Source organism: Arvicola amphibius, chromosome 8 (genome assembly GCF_903992535.2).
Source record: "Arvicola amphibius chromosome 8, mArvAmp1.2, whole genome shotgun sequence".
Classification (NCBI taxonomy): domain Eukaryota; kingdom Metazoa; phylum Chordata; class Mammalia; order Rodentia; family Cricetidae; genus Arvicola; species Arvicola amphibius.
In genome coordinates, this window is record NC_052054.1 from 71,316,954 (window position 1) to 71,331,295 (window position 14,342).

Sequence of the window (14,342 nt, forward strand, 5' to 3'; positions counted from 1 at the left end):
AGTGCGCGAAGGGGCGTGGCGAGTCTGATCCCGTAGGTAGTCGCGAGCATGCGTTGTGGGGGCGGGACAGGGTGGGGAGGGGCGTTGCGTCACGGAAGGCAGCAGCCAGTAGATGGTCGTTGTTGTGCCGCCCGGGGCGTGGTTATGTAGATGCGGCGGGGGTGGGCGGCCCAATGGGCGGGCGCCTATGCAGATGAGACGGTGACAGCCCGGGCAGCGGGCGGGCGGGCTGCTGGGGCGGGGAGGTGGGACCGGCGAGAGGGGCGGCCGTGGGGCCCGGCCGGGCTGGGGCGGGGGGCCGCAGCCATGATCCGGGCCTTCTCGTTCCCGGTGAGCCCGGAACGGGGTCGGCTGCGGGGATGGTTGGAAGGCAGCCTGGCCGGGCTCTGCGAGTTGCATTGGCTCCGAGAGAGGCAGGAGTACCGCGTGCAGCAGGCGCTGCGGCTGGCCCAGCCCGGGATGGGGGGCGCCGAGGCCGAGGACGAGGAGGACGCCGAGGAGGACGAGGATGCGGCAGCGGCACGCAGGGCCGCGGCGGCCCTGGAGGAACAGCTGGTGAGGGGTCGCCTGTCCGTGCGTCCATCCGTGCATCCCTCCCTCCCCCATTCGTTCCCCCACCTCCCTGTCCGTGTGTCGGTCTGTCCGTCTCGGTAGTGTACGCGCAGGACACCGATCCTAGGGTGGAGGAAAAGGCAAGGGAAAAGGACGAGAGATAAGACTGGAGACCTGGCCTCCCCCACCCCCAAATCGAGCTGATGGGGAGGATGCACGGCCTCCACTAGACCCTCCGCATGGACCCTGTTAACCATCCTGGACGCCTAGTGTGTGTCAAACCGAACACTCCGGTTCTTACAATCTTCCCATCTCATGAGAGGTTTAGAGTCCCCATTTTACAGAGAAAGAAACTGAGGCTTAGAGACAGGAAGAAACTCACCCAAGGTCACACAGCCGGCATTCAAACATAACCTCCCTCTGGGCCGCGCTACCCAGGCTCCATCTTCCCTTAAGTCCCCGGGGTGCTTGGAGATCCCTGGAGGAGGCGGGGTGGGGGAAGGGGAATCTTCTGGCCTCTGGAGGGAGGGACCCACTGGCTCACAGTCCCTGAAGACCCTCGGAGGCATTTTGATCCGCCCGATGACACTTCTTTCTTCTCCTTGGTCCCGTGCCTCAGTAACATAAGGGGAGGCCAGGTGAAAGTAGCTGGGGGTGGGGGGCAGTATCTGACTCTGGGGCGGTCTAATGATGACTTTCAGATTGCAAAGGCCCAGCTCTATCTCCCTCCCTATATCACTGCTCGAGTCTGGAGACCCTTTCCGGGTGTCCCTCCCGTCTTTCCATACCACAGCATCTGTTTCCTTTTCTTAACCCTGTCCCTGACTCGGGTCTTCCCAGACCCGCTTCCAGAACCTGGGGATATCAGAAATGGGGTGGTAGTCTGGCTCTAGGCTCTCAATGCTTCCCTCTACCCCACTGTCTCCGTTTCTCTTCCCTTCCCCCAGCCCACTCCCCTGGCCCATCTCGGTCCCTAAGCCTCCGTGTGTGTACATGTGTGTGGTCAGAGCTTCCCGTTTAGGGAAACCTGAGCCGAGGCTGTGGGGGTGGGGAGGGGGCTCTGGCTGTTGTTGACCTCGGCTGCCCCCTCCCCAGATAGGAAGTGGGGAAAGGGGCTGAGACCAGACGTCCAGCCCCACCCCCACTGGCCTGACCGTGCAGGGAGTGGGACCTTACATTCTTCTCGAAGCAGAAACAGCTGTGCGAGGCCCCGCCCCCTCCCAAAGTTACGGACGTGCGGGGGGAGCTTCTGTCGCTCCCCCCACCCCAAGCTGTCTGGGCTTTGCCAGACCCCCACCATCCAATTAGGAGAGGGAGGGAAACTGCACCACGGCATCCCAGTAGTAGCTGGTCTCCTCTCCCTCCTCACTCTGTCCCTCACCTTCTATGTGTGTTTGCCTTTCTGCCCCACTTCTCACTGCTCATTCCTCCCTGCTGTCATGAGGTGGTGATGGAAGAGAGGACCGTCCCCTCACACTCCACCCCTTCCCCACTGTCAGCAATCAAGGCTCGACCCAGCCTCAAAGGAGGCGGTGGCGGACTGGGACAGAAACCTGGCTAATGGAGGAGTAGAAAAGCGCTAAATATAAACATCTCTGGTGTCGAGGGTCCCTGGGTCCTTCTGAAGAGGGAATGGGGCAACCTCTGATCCCAGAACCCCTGCCTTATGAGACAACCTACATCTCCATCCATCTCTCAGAAACGCACTCCCTTTGAAGCAAGAAAAACCGAAGTTAGACTCGATAACTCTGCTAGACATGATGTGGGATGTCAGATAAAGAGTAGAGGTATTTCAGAAAAGAGAAGCGTGGATGTTGTGTATGGAGGAGCTCTATTTGCTCCTGGAAAGGAAAAAAGATCCCTTCCAACAAGGAGGATTTGAGTTAGACTTGCAGAAGGACTTCTTAACATAGATGAAATTGCATTAGAATGTAAGGAGAGTAAAAAAGATATGGGGAAGTTTGGGCAAAGGAGTCTCTTAAAGATGAAGGAACTCAGGTTGTCTGTTCCCCCAACTCTTGACTCTTCCCTCTAGTGGAAAAACTGAAATGAGAGTTGTGGAATTTATCTCCTCCATTCATCATTTTACATATATTTTTAATTATGCAAGCTGTATTGAAATTATTCCTGCTAAGATACTGAGCTTTCTTGTGACAAGGTAAGCTAGCATTAATGGAGCACAGAGAAAGAACTGCTCTTTGAATTCATTTTAGCCCTTCTAGCGAGCTTATGAAAGACCTGGTTATATCATGCCCGTCTTTCAGATGAGGAAAGTGAAGACCAGAGAGGTCAACACATCTACCTAAGGTCTTACAGCTGCACAGTGGAACAGATGAGTTTGAATCTTGGCCACTGGGTACCAAGTCACACCTTAAATATCATCAGCCTGTACAGAGCCCCTCATCTCTCCTTTGATTCCCTATGTTAAGAAGGCCACTATCATTGGACCTTGGCTTGAGTCCATTCTGATGGTTTACATAGCAGGAAAGAAATGAAGAGAACCCGGCAAAGCTTTGCTTTTTTATTTACCAGTACAGGGGCTGGAACTAAGGGTTAGGAGCAGTCTAGGGGCAAGTGCTGTATCCCTGAACCACACCCCAGCCCTTCACTGGGGATTCTAGGCAGGGGCTCTACCACTGAACTATACCCCAGCCCCTCACTGGGGGATTCTAGGCAGGGGCTCTATCACTGAGAAATGTCCCCACTCCCCCTCCCCCCCTCTTTGTTTGTTTTATTTTAGTTTTGGTTTGGTTCAGATTTTGAGACAAGGTCTCACTATGTGGCCCTGGTTGATCCCTGTGAGATTCATCTGCCTCTACTACCCTGTCTAGCCCTAGCCCTCTTTTTGAGACTGGATTTCTCTTGGACTCCTATACAGGCTTTGAACTTCATATACTCCTGTCTCTGCCTCCCAGAGCACTGAAGTATCTCAAACCCCACCCCTGGCCTGCCTCATAAGATTCCAGTTTCTTGGGTGAGATCCCAAGGCTTTACTCTTGGTCTTCAAGATGAGCTGTCAAGCTGGGACTCAGTAACTTTGGTTTTCACAGACCCTCCAGGTTTGATTAGGCTTAAAATACCCTTGTTGACTCCCACCAGCAGTGGCATGCATATAGGATGGTGGCCCCATAAGTTTTTGTCGTCACTGTGTGTGGTAGTGCCTCTCCGTCCGTCTGTCCGTCCCTCCCTCCCATCTCGGTTTTTCGAGACAGGGTTTCTTTGTAGCTTTGGTGCCTGTCCTGGAACTAGCTCTTGTAGACCAGGCTGGCCTCGAACTCACAGAGATCCGCCTGCCTCTGCCTCCCAAGTGCTGGGATTAAAGCTGTGCACCACCACTGCCCTGCATGCATACTTCTGAGCACTTGAGAGCACTTGGGAGGTGAAGGCAGGAAGACTGGGAGTTCACAGTCATCCTTGGCTTCATTGGGAGTCCAAGGTCAGCCAAGGGTACCCGAGACGCTCTCCAAACCCAAAAAGGATGGCTGCCTGGTGGCATTGTATGCAATGCCCCTCTTATGATGAAGTCACACATTTCTCGGAATGTGTCCCTGAGACCGTGATTCTGACTTTCTCCGTCCCATGCGCATTGCTTCTCCTGTTCTGTACAGTGTCTTAGTGACAGCTCCACAGAAAATCTGCCTTCATCCATCTTAACAGCTGTATAGTATTCCTCTGTGATCACAGGTGCTCATTTCTTCATCGGAAATTTCCTAAGTCCAAGGGAGAAGAGTGTGCCGTGAACAAAACATTTGGAAACCTCTGCCCTTGAGAGAAGTCACTTCCTAGTGAGAGAGATAGATAAACAAGTGATAGCCAGGTGGTGGTGGCGTCCGTGCATGCCTTTAATTCCAGGCAGAGGCAGGCAGATTTCTGTGAGTTTGAGGCCAGCCTGGTCTACAAGAGCTAGTTCCAGGACAGGCCCCAAAGCTACAGAGAAACCCTGTCTCAAAAAACAAAAACAAACAAACAAACAAAAAACCAAGTTATACTTCTAAAATATTTTAAAGTCAGGAGGTGGGAGAAAAGGCAGAGTGACAGGGTGCAGAGTGGCAAAAGAACTATCTTAGCAAGGTGGAGGATGGGGATCCCATTAGAAAAGAACTATCTTAGCAAGGTGGGGGATGGGGATCCCATTAGAAAAGAACTATCTTAGCAAGGTGGGGGATGGGGATCCCATTACAAAAGAATGGGCATTAGGACAGGGTGGGGGCAGAAGCACAGAGCTCATGCTCCTGGTGGTAACCAGGGTCATGTAGCCAACTGTTCTGGTCCACTTGGGACCTACATAGGCCATTGATGGCAGCCTGTGGCTTTTTTCTTTTTTCCCGCAGAAACTTCCCAATGCTGTGTGCATGGACTTCTTTTTTAGGTTTTGCTTAAAGTTGATTAATTGGGCTGTGGGCATCTGCACATACCCAGAGTAGAAGCCTCCAACTGGAGGCTTTGTTGACACAGACAGGGCCACATGGGGCTTCTGTTCAGGGAGGGGAGGAGGGCAGACCTGGAGGAGTCAAGGGCGGGGAGGGGTTGGGGGGAGCTGTGGCTGCTGCCCAGAGCCAGGCCAGTCTTTCTGCCCTAAATAGGCAGAGCTGGGTGCTGGCCCCGCCCTCACACCACGGCCAGACAAACCGCTTTTGTCTGAGGGTCAACCGTCTGCCCCAGGCAGCCTGCTACCTCTGGTCTCACTCAGTGTCTTGTGAGACATTCCCTGGCCCTGCCTTGGTGCCTTTCAAAATAAGATGAAATCCTGGATTTTTATTTTTTAAATTGTAGAGACAAGGTCTTGTTGTCCAGGCTGCCCTCAGACTCACTAGGTAGTCAAGGATGGCTGTGAACTCCTTATCCTCCTGCCTCTAATGAGTGCTGGGACCACAGGTCTGTATCACCACCCCAGTTTTATGCTAGACTAGGGACTAAGCCCAGAGTTTCCCTGCTAGGCAATCACTCCTCCAACTCAGCCCATCCCCCATCACAGTCCTGGGGCTCTTGGTCTGGGATCACTGTTGTAGCCACCAGCAAGGCTAGACTTGCAAAAGGACTTTCTTCCTGAGGGAAAGACACAAGGAAATGTGTCGATTCTGCTGTATGTTTTTATGTTCTTTTTCTGTTCTCTCTCTCTCTTTTTCTTGGCTTTTTGAGACAGGGTTTCTTTGTGTAGCCTTGGCTGTCCTAGGAGTAGCTCTGTAGACCAGGCTGGCCCTAGTGCTGGAATTAAAGGCATGCACCACTACTGCCCGGCCTTGCTGCATGTATTTTCTGTGAGACAGCCAGTCTGCAGCAGGAAGCACTGAGACTTCCACAAGAACATAAGATTTCCATAAGGGGCCATGCCAGGGAGAGTAAAGCACCTGAGAAACAGAGGAGGAGGCAACCCCATGGCCACCCTTGGGTCTGCCAGCTCCTACATACCCCCTTTTAGCATTTAACTCTTCTACAAGACCTAAAGGCAGTGGTGGCGCACGCCTTTAATCCCAGCACTTGGGAGGCAGAGACAGGCAGATCTCTGTGGGTTCGAGGCCAGCCTAGTGTACAAGAGCTAGTTCCAGGACAGCCAGGGCTGTTACATAGAGAAGCCCTGTCTAGGGGAAAAAAAAAGTTACAGCCCAAGTGTAGTGGGTTGCCACCAGCAGTACCCTACTCAGAAGGTGCAGGCAGGAAGGTCATGAGGTCAAGTACATGTTTTTCTGCATGGCAAGTTTGAGGCCAGCCTTGGCTCTGAGGATGAGGCCAGCCTGGGCTATGTGTGAGTGAGGGGCTGGGGTGAGGCCAACCTGGGCTATGTGAAAGTTAGGGACAGCTAGGAAGATGTCTCAGTTAAGTTCTTGCCACTCAGGCATAAAGATCTGAGTTTGAATTCCTGATACCCACATAAGAAGCCAGATAAAAGGCTGGGTTAAGCTGAGATTCATGGTACTGGAAAGGCTGAGTCAAGAGGACTGGGGACTCATCAGAGTCAGGCTGGCCTAAGCAGGTGAGAACTTGCCTCAAAAAAAAAAAAAAAGTAGAGAAGTCTGGCAGTACTCAGGAGACAGAAGCAGGTAAACCTCTGAGTTCAAGGCCATCCCGGTCTACAGAGTTCCAGGATAGCCAGGACTACACACAGAAACCCTGTCTTGAAATGCCAATCGATCAATAAATTGATTAAATTAAACTAAATTAAAATACGGTGGGAGGGCTGGAGAGATGATTCTGTGGTTAAAAGCCTTTGCTGAGCAATCATAAGGACTAAAGTTCGAATCACACTGCCACAGGTGAGCAGAGTGGTTCATATTTGCCTCTAACCTTAGCTCTGAAGAGGACAGAGATAGGAAAATCACTGGGAATTGAACTCCTGGTTCAGGGGTGATTCCTCCACAAAGGAAAAGGCCAAGAGTGGTAGAGTACACTTGACGCCCCTCCTCTACCTCCACACTCAAGTACAGGTGCACATCATGCACAGACACACAGACACATGCATTAAAAAAAATAATAAGGTGGGAACCAGATGGTGGTGGTACACAAATTTAACCCCAGCACTCGGGAGGCAGAGACAGGAGGGTCTCTGTGAGTTCAAGGCCTGCCTGGTCTACATAGTGAGTTCCAGGAGAGCCACGACTACATATAGAAAGAGACCCTGTCTCAAAAAAACCAAAATAATAATAATAAAATTAATAAAGACAAGCATGGTGGTGCTTTTAATCCCAGCCCTGGGGTTGAGGAGAGACAGGCCTCTGAGAGAGGCCAGGCTGGTCTTACATAGTGAGTTCCAGGACAGCCAGGGCTGCATAGGAAGACTCTGTCTCAAAATACAAAAAGGCAAAACAAAGATGTGAAGTGAGCCTGGATGGGGGATATTTTTTATAGGGGTTAGGGCACTGTGCTCACAGATGGGGGCACAGCTGACAGAGAATGGGCACAAAAGATGGGTCCTTCTAAAGTCTCAGCACACATAGTTGGGGCTACAGCATGAAGGCTTAATGTTAGCTAGAAGGACTTCCTCACAGGGACAAGAGACAGAGCTGACATTTCCCAGTGGATCTCTGCCAGGAGCTCATGAACAGCAGGCTGGTGGGCTCGGGAGCCTTCTGACCACTGTTCTTGTGCCTCAGGAGGCCCTGCCTGGGCTCATCTGGGACCTGGGCCAGCAGCTGGGAGACCTGAGTCTGGAGTCTGGGGGCTTGGACCAGGAGAGTGGACGCAGCTCAGGTGAGTATGGGGGCAGGGTGGGGTCTCTCCAGGAAGCCCCAGTCCTCCTCAGTGTCCTCTACCTCTCAAGCAGTTCCCCCACCCTGCTCCCTAATTCATTCTGCTTCTCCCTGGAATCCAGGCTTCTATGAAGATCCCAGTTCTACCGGAGGCCCAGATTCACCCCCATCTACCTTCTGTGGGGACAGTGGCTTCTCCGGATCTGGCTCCTATGGACGCCTGGGTCCCTTGGACCCCCGGGGCATCTATGCCAGCGAGAGACCCAAGTCCCTAGGTAAGGTGGGTGAGGTGAGGCCCTGTGACAGCCAGAAGATGGCTTCCTGCATAAAAAAAGAAAGAAAAAAGAAAAGGAAAGGAAAAAAGAAAACAATTAAGTTCACATCGCACTCCAAGTTCTGGCTGGGACCTTCAGTCTTGGTGTAGTCTTAACATCTCTTCCTTTCGAGCTTCTGTTTAGCTAATGGGGTCCTATGAGTGTCTACATCAGCCAGGCATTTTGGTGTACTCCTTTAATCCTAGCACTTGGACAGGCCAGCACTCGCGAGACAGAGGCAGGCGGATCTCTGTGAGTTCAAGACCAGCCTAGCTACTGGGAAACTGTCTCAAAATAAAATAAAATTAAATTAAATTAAAAAATTTAAAAAAAATTTAAAAAGTCCTAGTACTTGGGAGGTAGGCAGACCTCTGGGAGTTCGAGGCCAGTCTGGTCTACATATCGAGTTCCAGGACAGTGAGAGTCCCTTTTTCTTTCCTTCCTTTCTTTTTCTTGTTTTTGAGACAGGGTCTCTCTGTGTAGCCTTGTCTGGACTTGAACTTGCAGTGATTCTCCTGCCTCAGTCTCCTCAGCGTTGGGATTAAGATGCGGGCCACCACACCCAACTTAATTATTATCGCTGTGTGTGAAGCAGGCTTTCATATAGCCAAGACTGGCCACTAACTTGCTATGTAGCTGAGAGTGACCTTAAATTCCTGTTCCTTCTACCTCCATCTGCCCAGTGCTGAGTCTACAAGTTTGTGCCACTATGGCCATTTTAGTTTTTTTTTTTTTTTTTTTGGGGGGGGGGGGGTAGGGGAGCGAGGGTGTTTTGAGGTAGGTCTCCTGTAGCTTAGGCTGGCCACTAAAGTGTTAAGTAACTGAGTGGCCTCCACCTCCTCAGTCCTGGGTGGATCACAGAGGTGTACCACCAAGATTATTATTCATTTATTTATTTTACACTATTAAATTAATACATAGCTCAGGCTTGCCCGGATCTGGAGGCAATCCTCCTGCCTCAGCTGCTTCAGTTCTAGGCGAAGAAAGGCCTTTGAGTGCCCCTCCTCTTTCTCCCTCTGCCTCCCTCCCGCAGGTGACGCCAGTCCCAGCGCTCCAGAGTCGGTGGGTGCCCGGGCTGCTGTGCCTCGCTCCTTCTCAGCTCCCTACCCGACGGCAGCAGGCGCCGAGGCCTGCTCCTCCGCTGAGCGGCGAGCGCGTGCGGGGCCCTTCCTGACGCCCAGCCCACTGCACGCGGTGGCACTGCGCAGCCCACGGCCAAGCGGTCGCGCGCCCTGTGGCTCCCCCGACGGGGCGGCTCGTCGGCCCCTGGACGGCTACATCTCGGCGCTCCTGCGCAGGCGCCGCCGCCGGGGGGCGGGCCAACCGCGTACGAGTCCCGGGGGCGCGGACGGGGGCGCGCGGCGTCAAAACGGCGCGCGCCCGCGGCCGCCTGAAGCGTCCCCGCCCCCCGGAGGCGCGCGATCCGCGAGGGAGCCGTCGACGGAGCGCGCCTGGGCCACGGCGTGGGAGGCGGAGGTTGTGCCCGAACCCGCGCCTCCAGCCGCTGCGTCGCCGCCCTCTAGCCCTGCTGAGGGTCGCCTCGTAAAGGCACAGTACATCCCGGGCGCGCCTGCAGCCTCCAGGGGCCTCCCGGGCCGCGCCGCACGCCGCCGGGCTCCGCCGCTCACGCGAGGTCGCAGCGTGGAGCAGTCCCCGCCGAGGGAGAGGCCACGTGCTGCGGGCCGTCGGGGCCGCCTGGCAGAGCCGACGGGGCGTCGGGGATCACCGAGGGCGAGGAAAGCAGCGCGTTCGCAGTCCGAGACCAGCCTGCTGGGCCGCGCGCACGCCGCTCCGCCGCCCAAGTACCCCACAGCCGAGCGAGACGAGCCCCGGCCGCCCCGACCCCGGCGCGGTCCCGCACCCACACCGACCGTCCAGGCCTGCCGTCGGTGGCGCTCCACAGCAGAGATCGATGCGCCTGACAGCCGACGCGCACGAGCCCGCGTGCCCGCGCAGCGCGGCCCCGTGCCCTCGCCGTCCGCGCCCTCGCGCCGGCTGCTGTATGGCTGCGCGGGCAGCGACTCCGAGTGCTCAGCCGCAGGGAGGCCGGTGCCGCTGGGTCGTCGGATTCCGTCGGGGTGCGGTCCCGGAGGTTATGGCGAGAGCGAGTCGAGCGCCAGCGAGGGCGAGTCGCCTGCCTTCAGCTCTGCCTCCAGCGACTCCGACGGCAGTGGAGGCCTCGTGTGGCCTCAGCAGCTGGTGGCGGCCGCAGGGGCCTCGCCGTCAGGGCCCGGGGGTGCAGCAGGTGTTGCGACCCCCGCGGGGCCCGCCAAGGTCTTCGTGAAGATCAAGGCATCGCACGCGCTGAAGAAAAAGATCCTGCGTTTCAGATCGGGTTCTCTGAAGGTCATGACGACTGTGTGAGTTGGGGGAAGGCATGGGCTTGGGATCCACCTCCATGGCCTCTTCACCCCAACACTTCTCATCCTCGACCCCCTCCACACCCACCTTCCAAAGACCACCGGTTTTCTCTGCTTCCAAAGACCCTCCTCATTCTCTTCCCGCCGTCCATAGCTGTCCTGGGAAGGCTGCTCCTCTCCCCACACTGAGAGGAGCCCAGATTGTCCCAAGTACAGCTGGTTTTCAAAGTCTTGGACCAGGAAGTGCCCTCCGTGGGCCTCGCTCTCCCCATCTGTACAATGGATGTCCATGTATGCAAAAGAAGTAATTCATTTCGGGTTCCCCACCCCGTTTTCGTTCAGAGGTTTAGTCTGTTCCCTCTCCATTGCTCTCACATGGCTTTCTCATTCCTCTTTTCCTTGCCCAGACAGGGCTCCCTTCTCATTCACAAAGTGCCCCCTCCATGTCCCTGGACCCTTAGGATATGCCCTGGGGCCCCGGTCAGAGACTCTGACTCAGGTTATGCCTGCAGAGTGCCCTGGAAGAAGTGGCACTGTTTTAGGGGCTTTGAGGGTCAAATAGGAGTTGCCAACACCTGGAAAGGACTCTTTCTGCTCCATCCCTGGACACTTATGGAGGATTGGGAGGTTAGAGAGAGGAAGGAAGATGGTTTCAATCTCGTGCCTCTCCCCACGGGGAGTGGGGAAAGCTGAATGACCCTCAGCTGTTCCAATCCAGTGGGTTTTTTTATTTGTTTTTTTTTTTTTTGATTTAAAAAGAAATTACTGTATTTATTATGACAATGGTGACTCCCCGGTGCATGGGGGGCCAGATTCTGTGTTTCTCTAACCTCTTTGTAAATAAATGCACAATGTTACATAGTTCCTGGATTTTTGTTCCCTGTTAAAATGAGAGATGTGACCTTTTTCCTTCCAGCCAGCGTCCATGGAGCATCTTCAGTTTGCTGTGGAACCAAGGATGTGCATATCCCAGGGGCGGGGCCCAGGTGGAATTTCAGCTTCACTTTGTGACTGCTGACCCTGTCTCTGGTGACTGACCTTTGAGTTATATTTGGATATCATTATGTTTTCATAAAAATGGCAAGTCGTGGAGAGCAGGGCTGAGAGGATGGCGTCTCAGGTGTGAGGACCTGAGTTCAGGTCTTTAGAACCCTTGGGAAGCCCCACGGAAGCCTCAGTCTGTAGAGTGACCCCAGTGCTCTTTCGCAGAAGCTCAAAGCCAGCCACACTGGTGTATGCAGCGGCACAGACGGGCCGGGTAGAAGCCAAGGGCTGACATGCTAGATTGTCCTCCAGACTCCATGCTTGCAGCATTGCTTGTGCGCACTCCACACACACACACACACACACACACACACACACACACATACGTTACAAAGCCGTCATCAAGATCAGGGACTGGGGAGCTGGCTGCTCTACAAGCATGAGAACCTGAGTTTGGCTCGCTAACACTCTCGTAGAAGCCAGGCATGCTGGGAAAATCTAGGGCGATAGAGGTGAGCAGATCTATGTGAGCTCCAGGCCAGCCTGGACTACATAATGAGCTCCAAGCTAGCCTGGGCTACATAGCCCTGTCTCAAAATAACATTTAATAATTAATAATAATAATCAACTGATGTTTTATTGAGACAGGGTTGTTCCTGGCACCCCAAGCTGGCTGAGCCTGTTATAAACCCCACATTGGCCCGAAGCTGGAGCTCCTCCTGCTTCAGCCTCTGGAGTTCGGAACCACAGGCATGCCCCCACCACATCTTGACAGTCTCATGGGGGTGGGAGTACTGTGCTAACTAGCATGTCTGCCAATCTGCTTTTCATTTTACTTTTGTTGTTTTTTCAAGACACAGTTTCTCTGTGTAACCGCCATGGCTGTTCTGGAACTCACTCTATAGACCAGGCTGGCCTCAAAGTCAGAGATCTGCCTGCCTCTGCCTCCCAAGTGCTGGGACTAAAGTGGTGCACTACCACTGCCCTGCTATTTTTCCTTTTTATTCTTATATATACAGGTTTTTTGCCTTGATGTATACCTGGTGCCCACAGAGGCCAGAAGTCATCAGCTCCCTTGGAATTGAATTCAGGTCCTTTGGAAGAGCAGCCAGTGCTCTTAACTACTGAGCCATCTCTCCAGCCCCTATTTCTCTGCTTTGGCACAGCCATCTGCAGAGTTTGACCCTTGTGTTTCTTTTTTCTTTTCTTTTCTTTTCTTTTTTTTTTTTTTTGCCTGTTCATATCCTTTACACATTTTTTCTACTGAATAAGCCCAGAAACTATGCCCATTTCATGGATGGGTAAACAGACACCTGGAGAGGCCATCACTAGCCCTGGTACACGGCCTTAGGACCGTCAGGGTTCAAAGCCAATCCCCACCTGCTTCCACAGTCGGGGGATATGTGTATCTGTCCGGGAATGTTCATGTCCCTTCTAGCACTGAGAGAAAGAATCCAGGTTTGCCACACTCTGGAGGACACAGCGGGGAACAAAACAGAGTCTCTGCCCCACTGTAGTGAGGACAGAGGAGACCAGTAATAGGAAATGATGGACTGGAGTTGGGCTCAGTAGGGAGAGCATTTGTCTAGCATGGATAAAGCTCTAGGCTCCAACTCAGCACCCAGAAACCAGGCTTGGCTGCAGACATCTATAATCCCAGCTCTTGGGAGGTGAAGGCCAGAGGGTCTGAAGTTCAAGGTCATCTTCAGTTTCCTAGTGAGCTAGCCACAGCTACCTGAAACTCATAGATAACTAGATAAGTAGATAGCTGGATGGATGTTTAGGGGCTGGGAGCTGGAGGTGTGGCTCGAAGATAGACCCCTTGCTTAGCAGACGCGGGCCTTTTCTTTGACCCTCAGCACTAGGGAGTGGGAACGCCGTTTATTTTCAAAAGCTGTTGTTTGTAAGGCCCTGCATAGTGTTTGTTCCACCGAGAGGCAGCTGAGGTCAGAGGAGGAAGGGACTTGGCCAGGATTTCACAGGTCCTTAGCAATGGTCCAAATAAATAGGAATGGTTATACCACTCTCTCCAAGCCCCCATTGAATTTTTTTTTTCCAAGACAGAGTTTCTCTGTGTAGTTCTGGCTGTCCTGGAATTCCTTCTGTAGACCAGGTTGGCCTCGAACTCACAAAGATCCACCTGCCTCTGCCTCCCGAGTGCTGGGATTAAAGGTGTGTGCCACCACTGCCTGGCCATACACAGAGTTTTAAGTATGGAAGACACTGGAGAATCCTGGGCAGAAGAGAAACTTGTTTTTAATTTTGCCAGTCAGTTTTCAGTTTTGCTTTGTTTCATGAGAGGAGTTAAAAAGCCTCATTGAAATGTAATTTGTACATTATGAAATCCACCCATACAAATCAAAACAACGTTAAGATACCATTTTACACCTGTCAGAATGGCTAAAATCAAAAACACCAATGATAGCCTTTGCTGGAGAGGATGTGGAGTAAGGGGTACACTCATCCATTGCTGGTGGGAATGCAAACTTGTGCAACCGCTTTGGAAAGCAGTGTGGAGGTTTCTCAGGAAATTTGGGATCCACCTACCCCAGGACCCAGCAATCCCACTCTTGGGAATTTACCCAAGAGATGCCCAATCATATTACAAAAGCATCTGTTCAACTATGTTTATAGCAGCATTATTTGTAATAGCCAGAACCTGGAAACAACCTAGATGCCCTTCAGTGGAAGAATGGATGAAGAAAGTGTGGAATATATACATATTAGAGTACTACTCGGCGGTAAAAAACAATGACATCTTGAATTTTGCATGCAAATGGAGGGAAATAGAAAACACCATCCTGAGTGAGGTAACCCAGGCCCAAAAAGATGAACATGGGATGTACTCACTCATAATTGGGTTCTAGCCATAAATAAAGGACATGGAGCCTATAATTCGTAAAAATCCTAGAGAAGCTATATAAGAAGGTGAACCCAAAGAAAAACAT

General features: G+C 52.9%; 1 protein-coding gene across 1 annotated transcript; it reads left to right on the top strand.

The window, feature by feature from the left end:
- The first annotated feature begins 303 nt into the window (after window positions 1-303).
- Dact3 (dishevelled binding antagonist of beta catenin 3) lies at window positions 304-11,119 on the top strand. The gene is made up of 4 exons (XM_038340408.1): window positions 304-555; window positions 7,641-7,737; window positions 7,859-8,011; window positions 9,084-11,119. The coding sequence occupies exons 1-4, from the start codon at window positions 307-309 to the stop codon at window positions 10,412-10,414; spliced, it is 1,830 nt and encodes a 609-aa protein (XP_038196336.1). The 5' UTR covers window positions 304-306; the 3' UTR covers window positions 10,415-11,119.
- Window positions 11,120-14,342: the final 3,223 nt, after the last annotated feature.

What these genes read in the sequence shown, in the direction of transcription:
- Dact3 (XM_038340408.1), top strand. Translation starts at nt 307, where the DNA reads ATGATCCGGGCCTTCTCGTTCCCGGTGAGCCCGGAACGGGGTCGGCTG. An exon ending in CGGCCCTGGAGGAACAGCTG is followed by an intron (nt 556 to 7,640) that starts GTGAGGGGTCGC and finishes CTTGTGCCTCAG; the next exon opens with GAGGCCCTGCCTGGGCTCAT. An exon ending in GGAGAGTGGACGCAGCTCAG is followed by an intron (nt 7,738 to 7,858) that starts GTGAGTATGGGG and finishes CCTGGAATCCAG; the next exon opens with GCTTCTATGAAGATCCCAGT.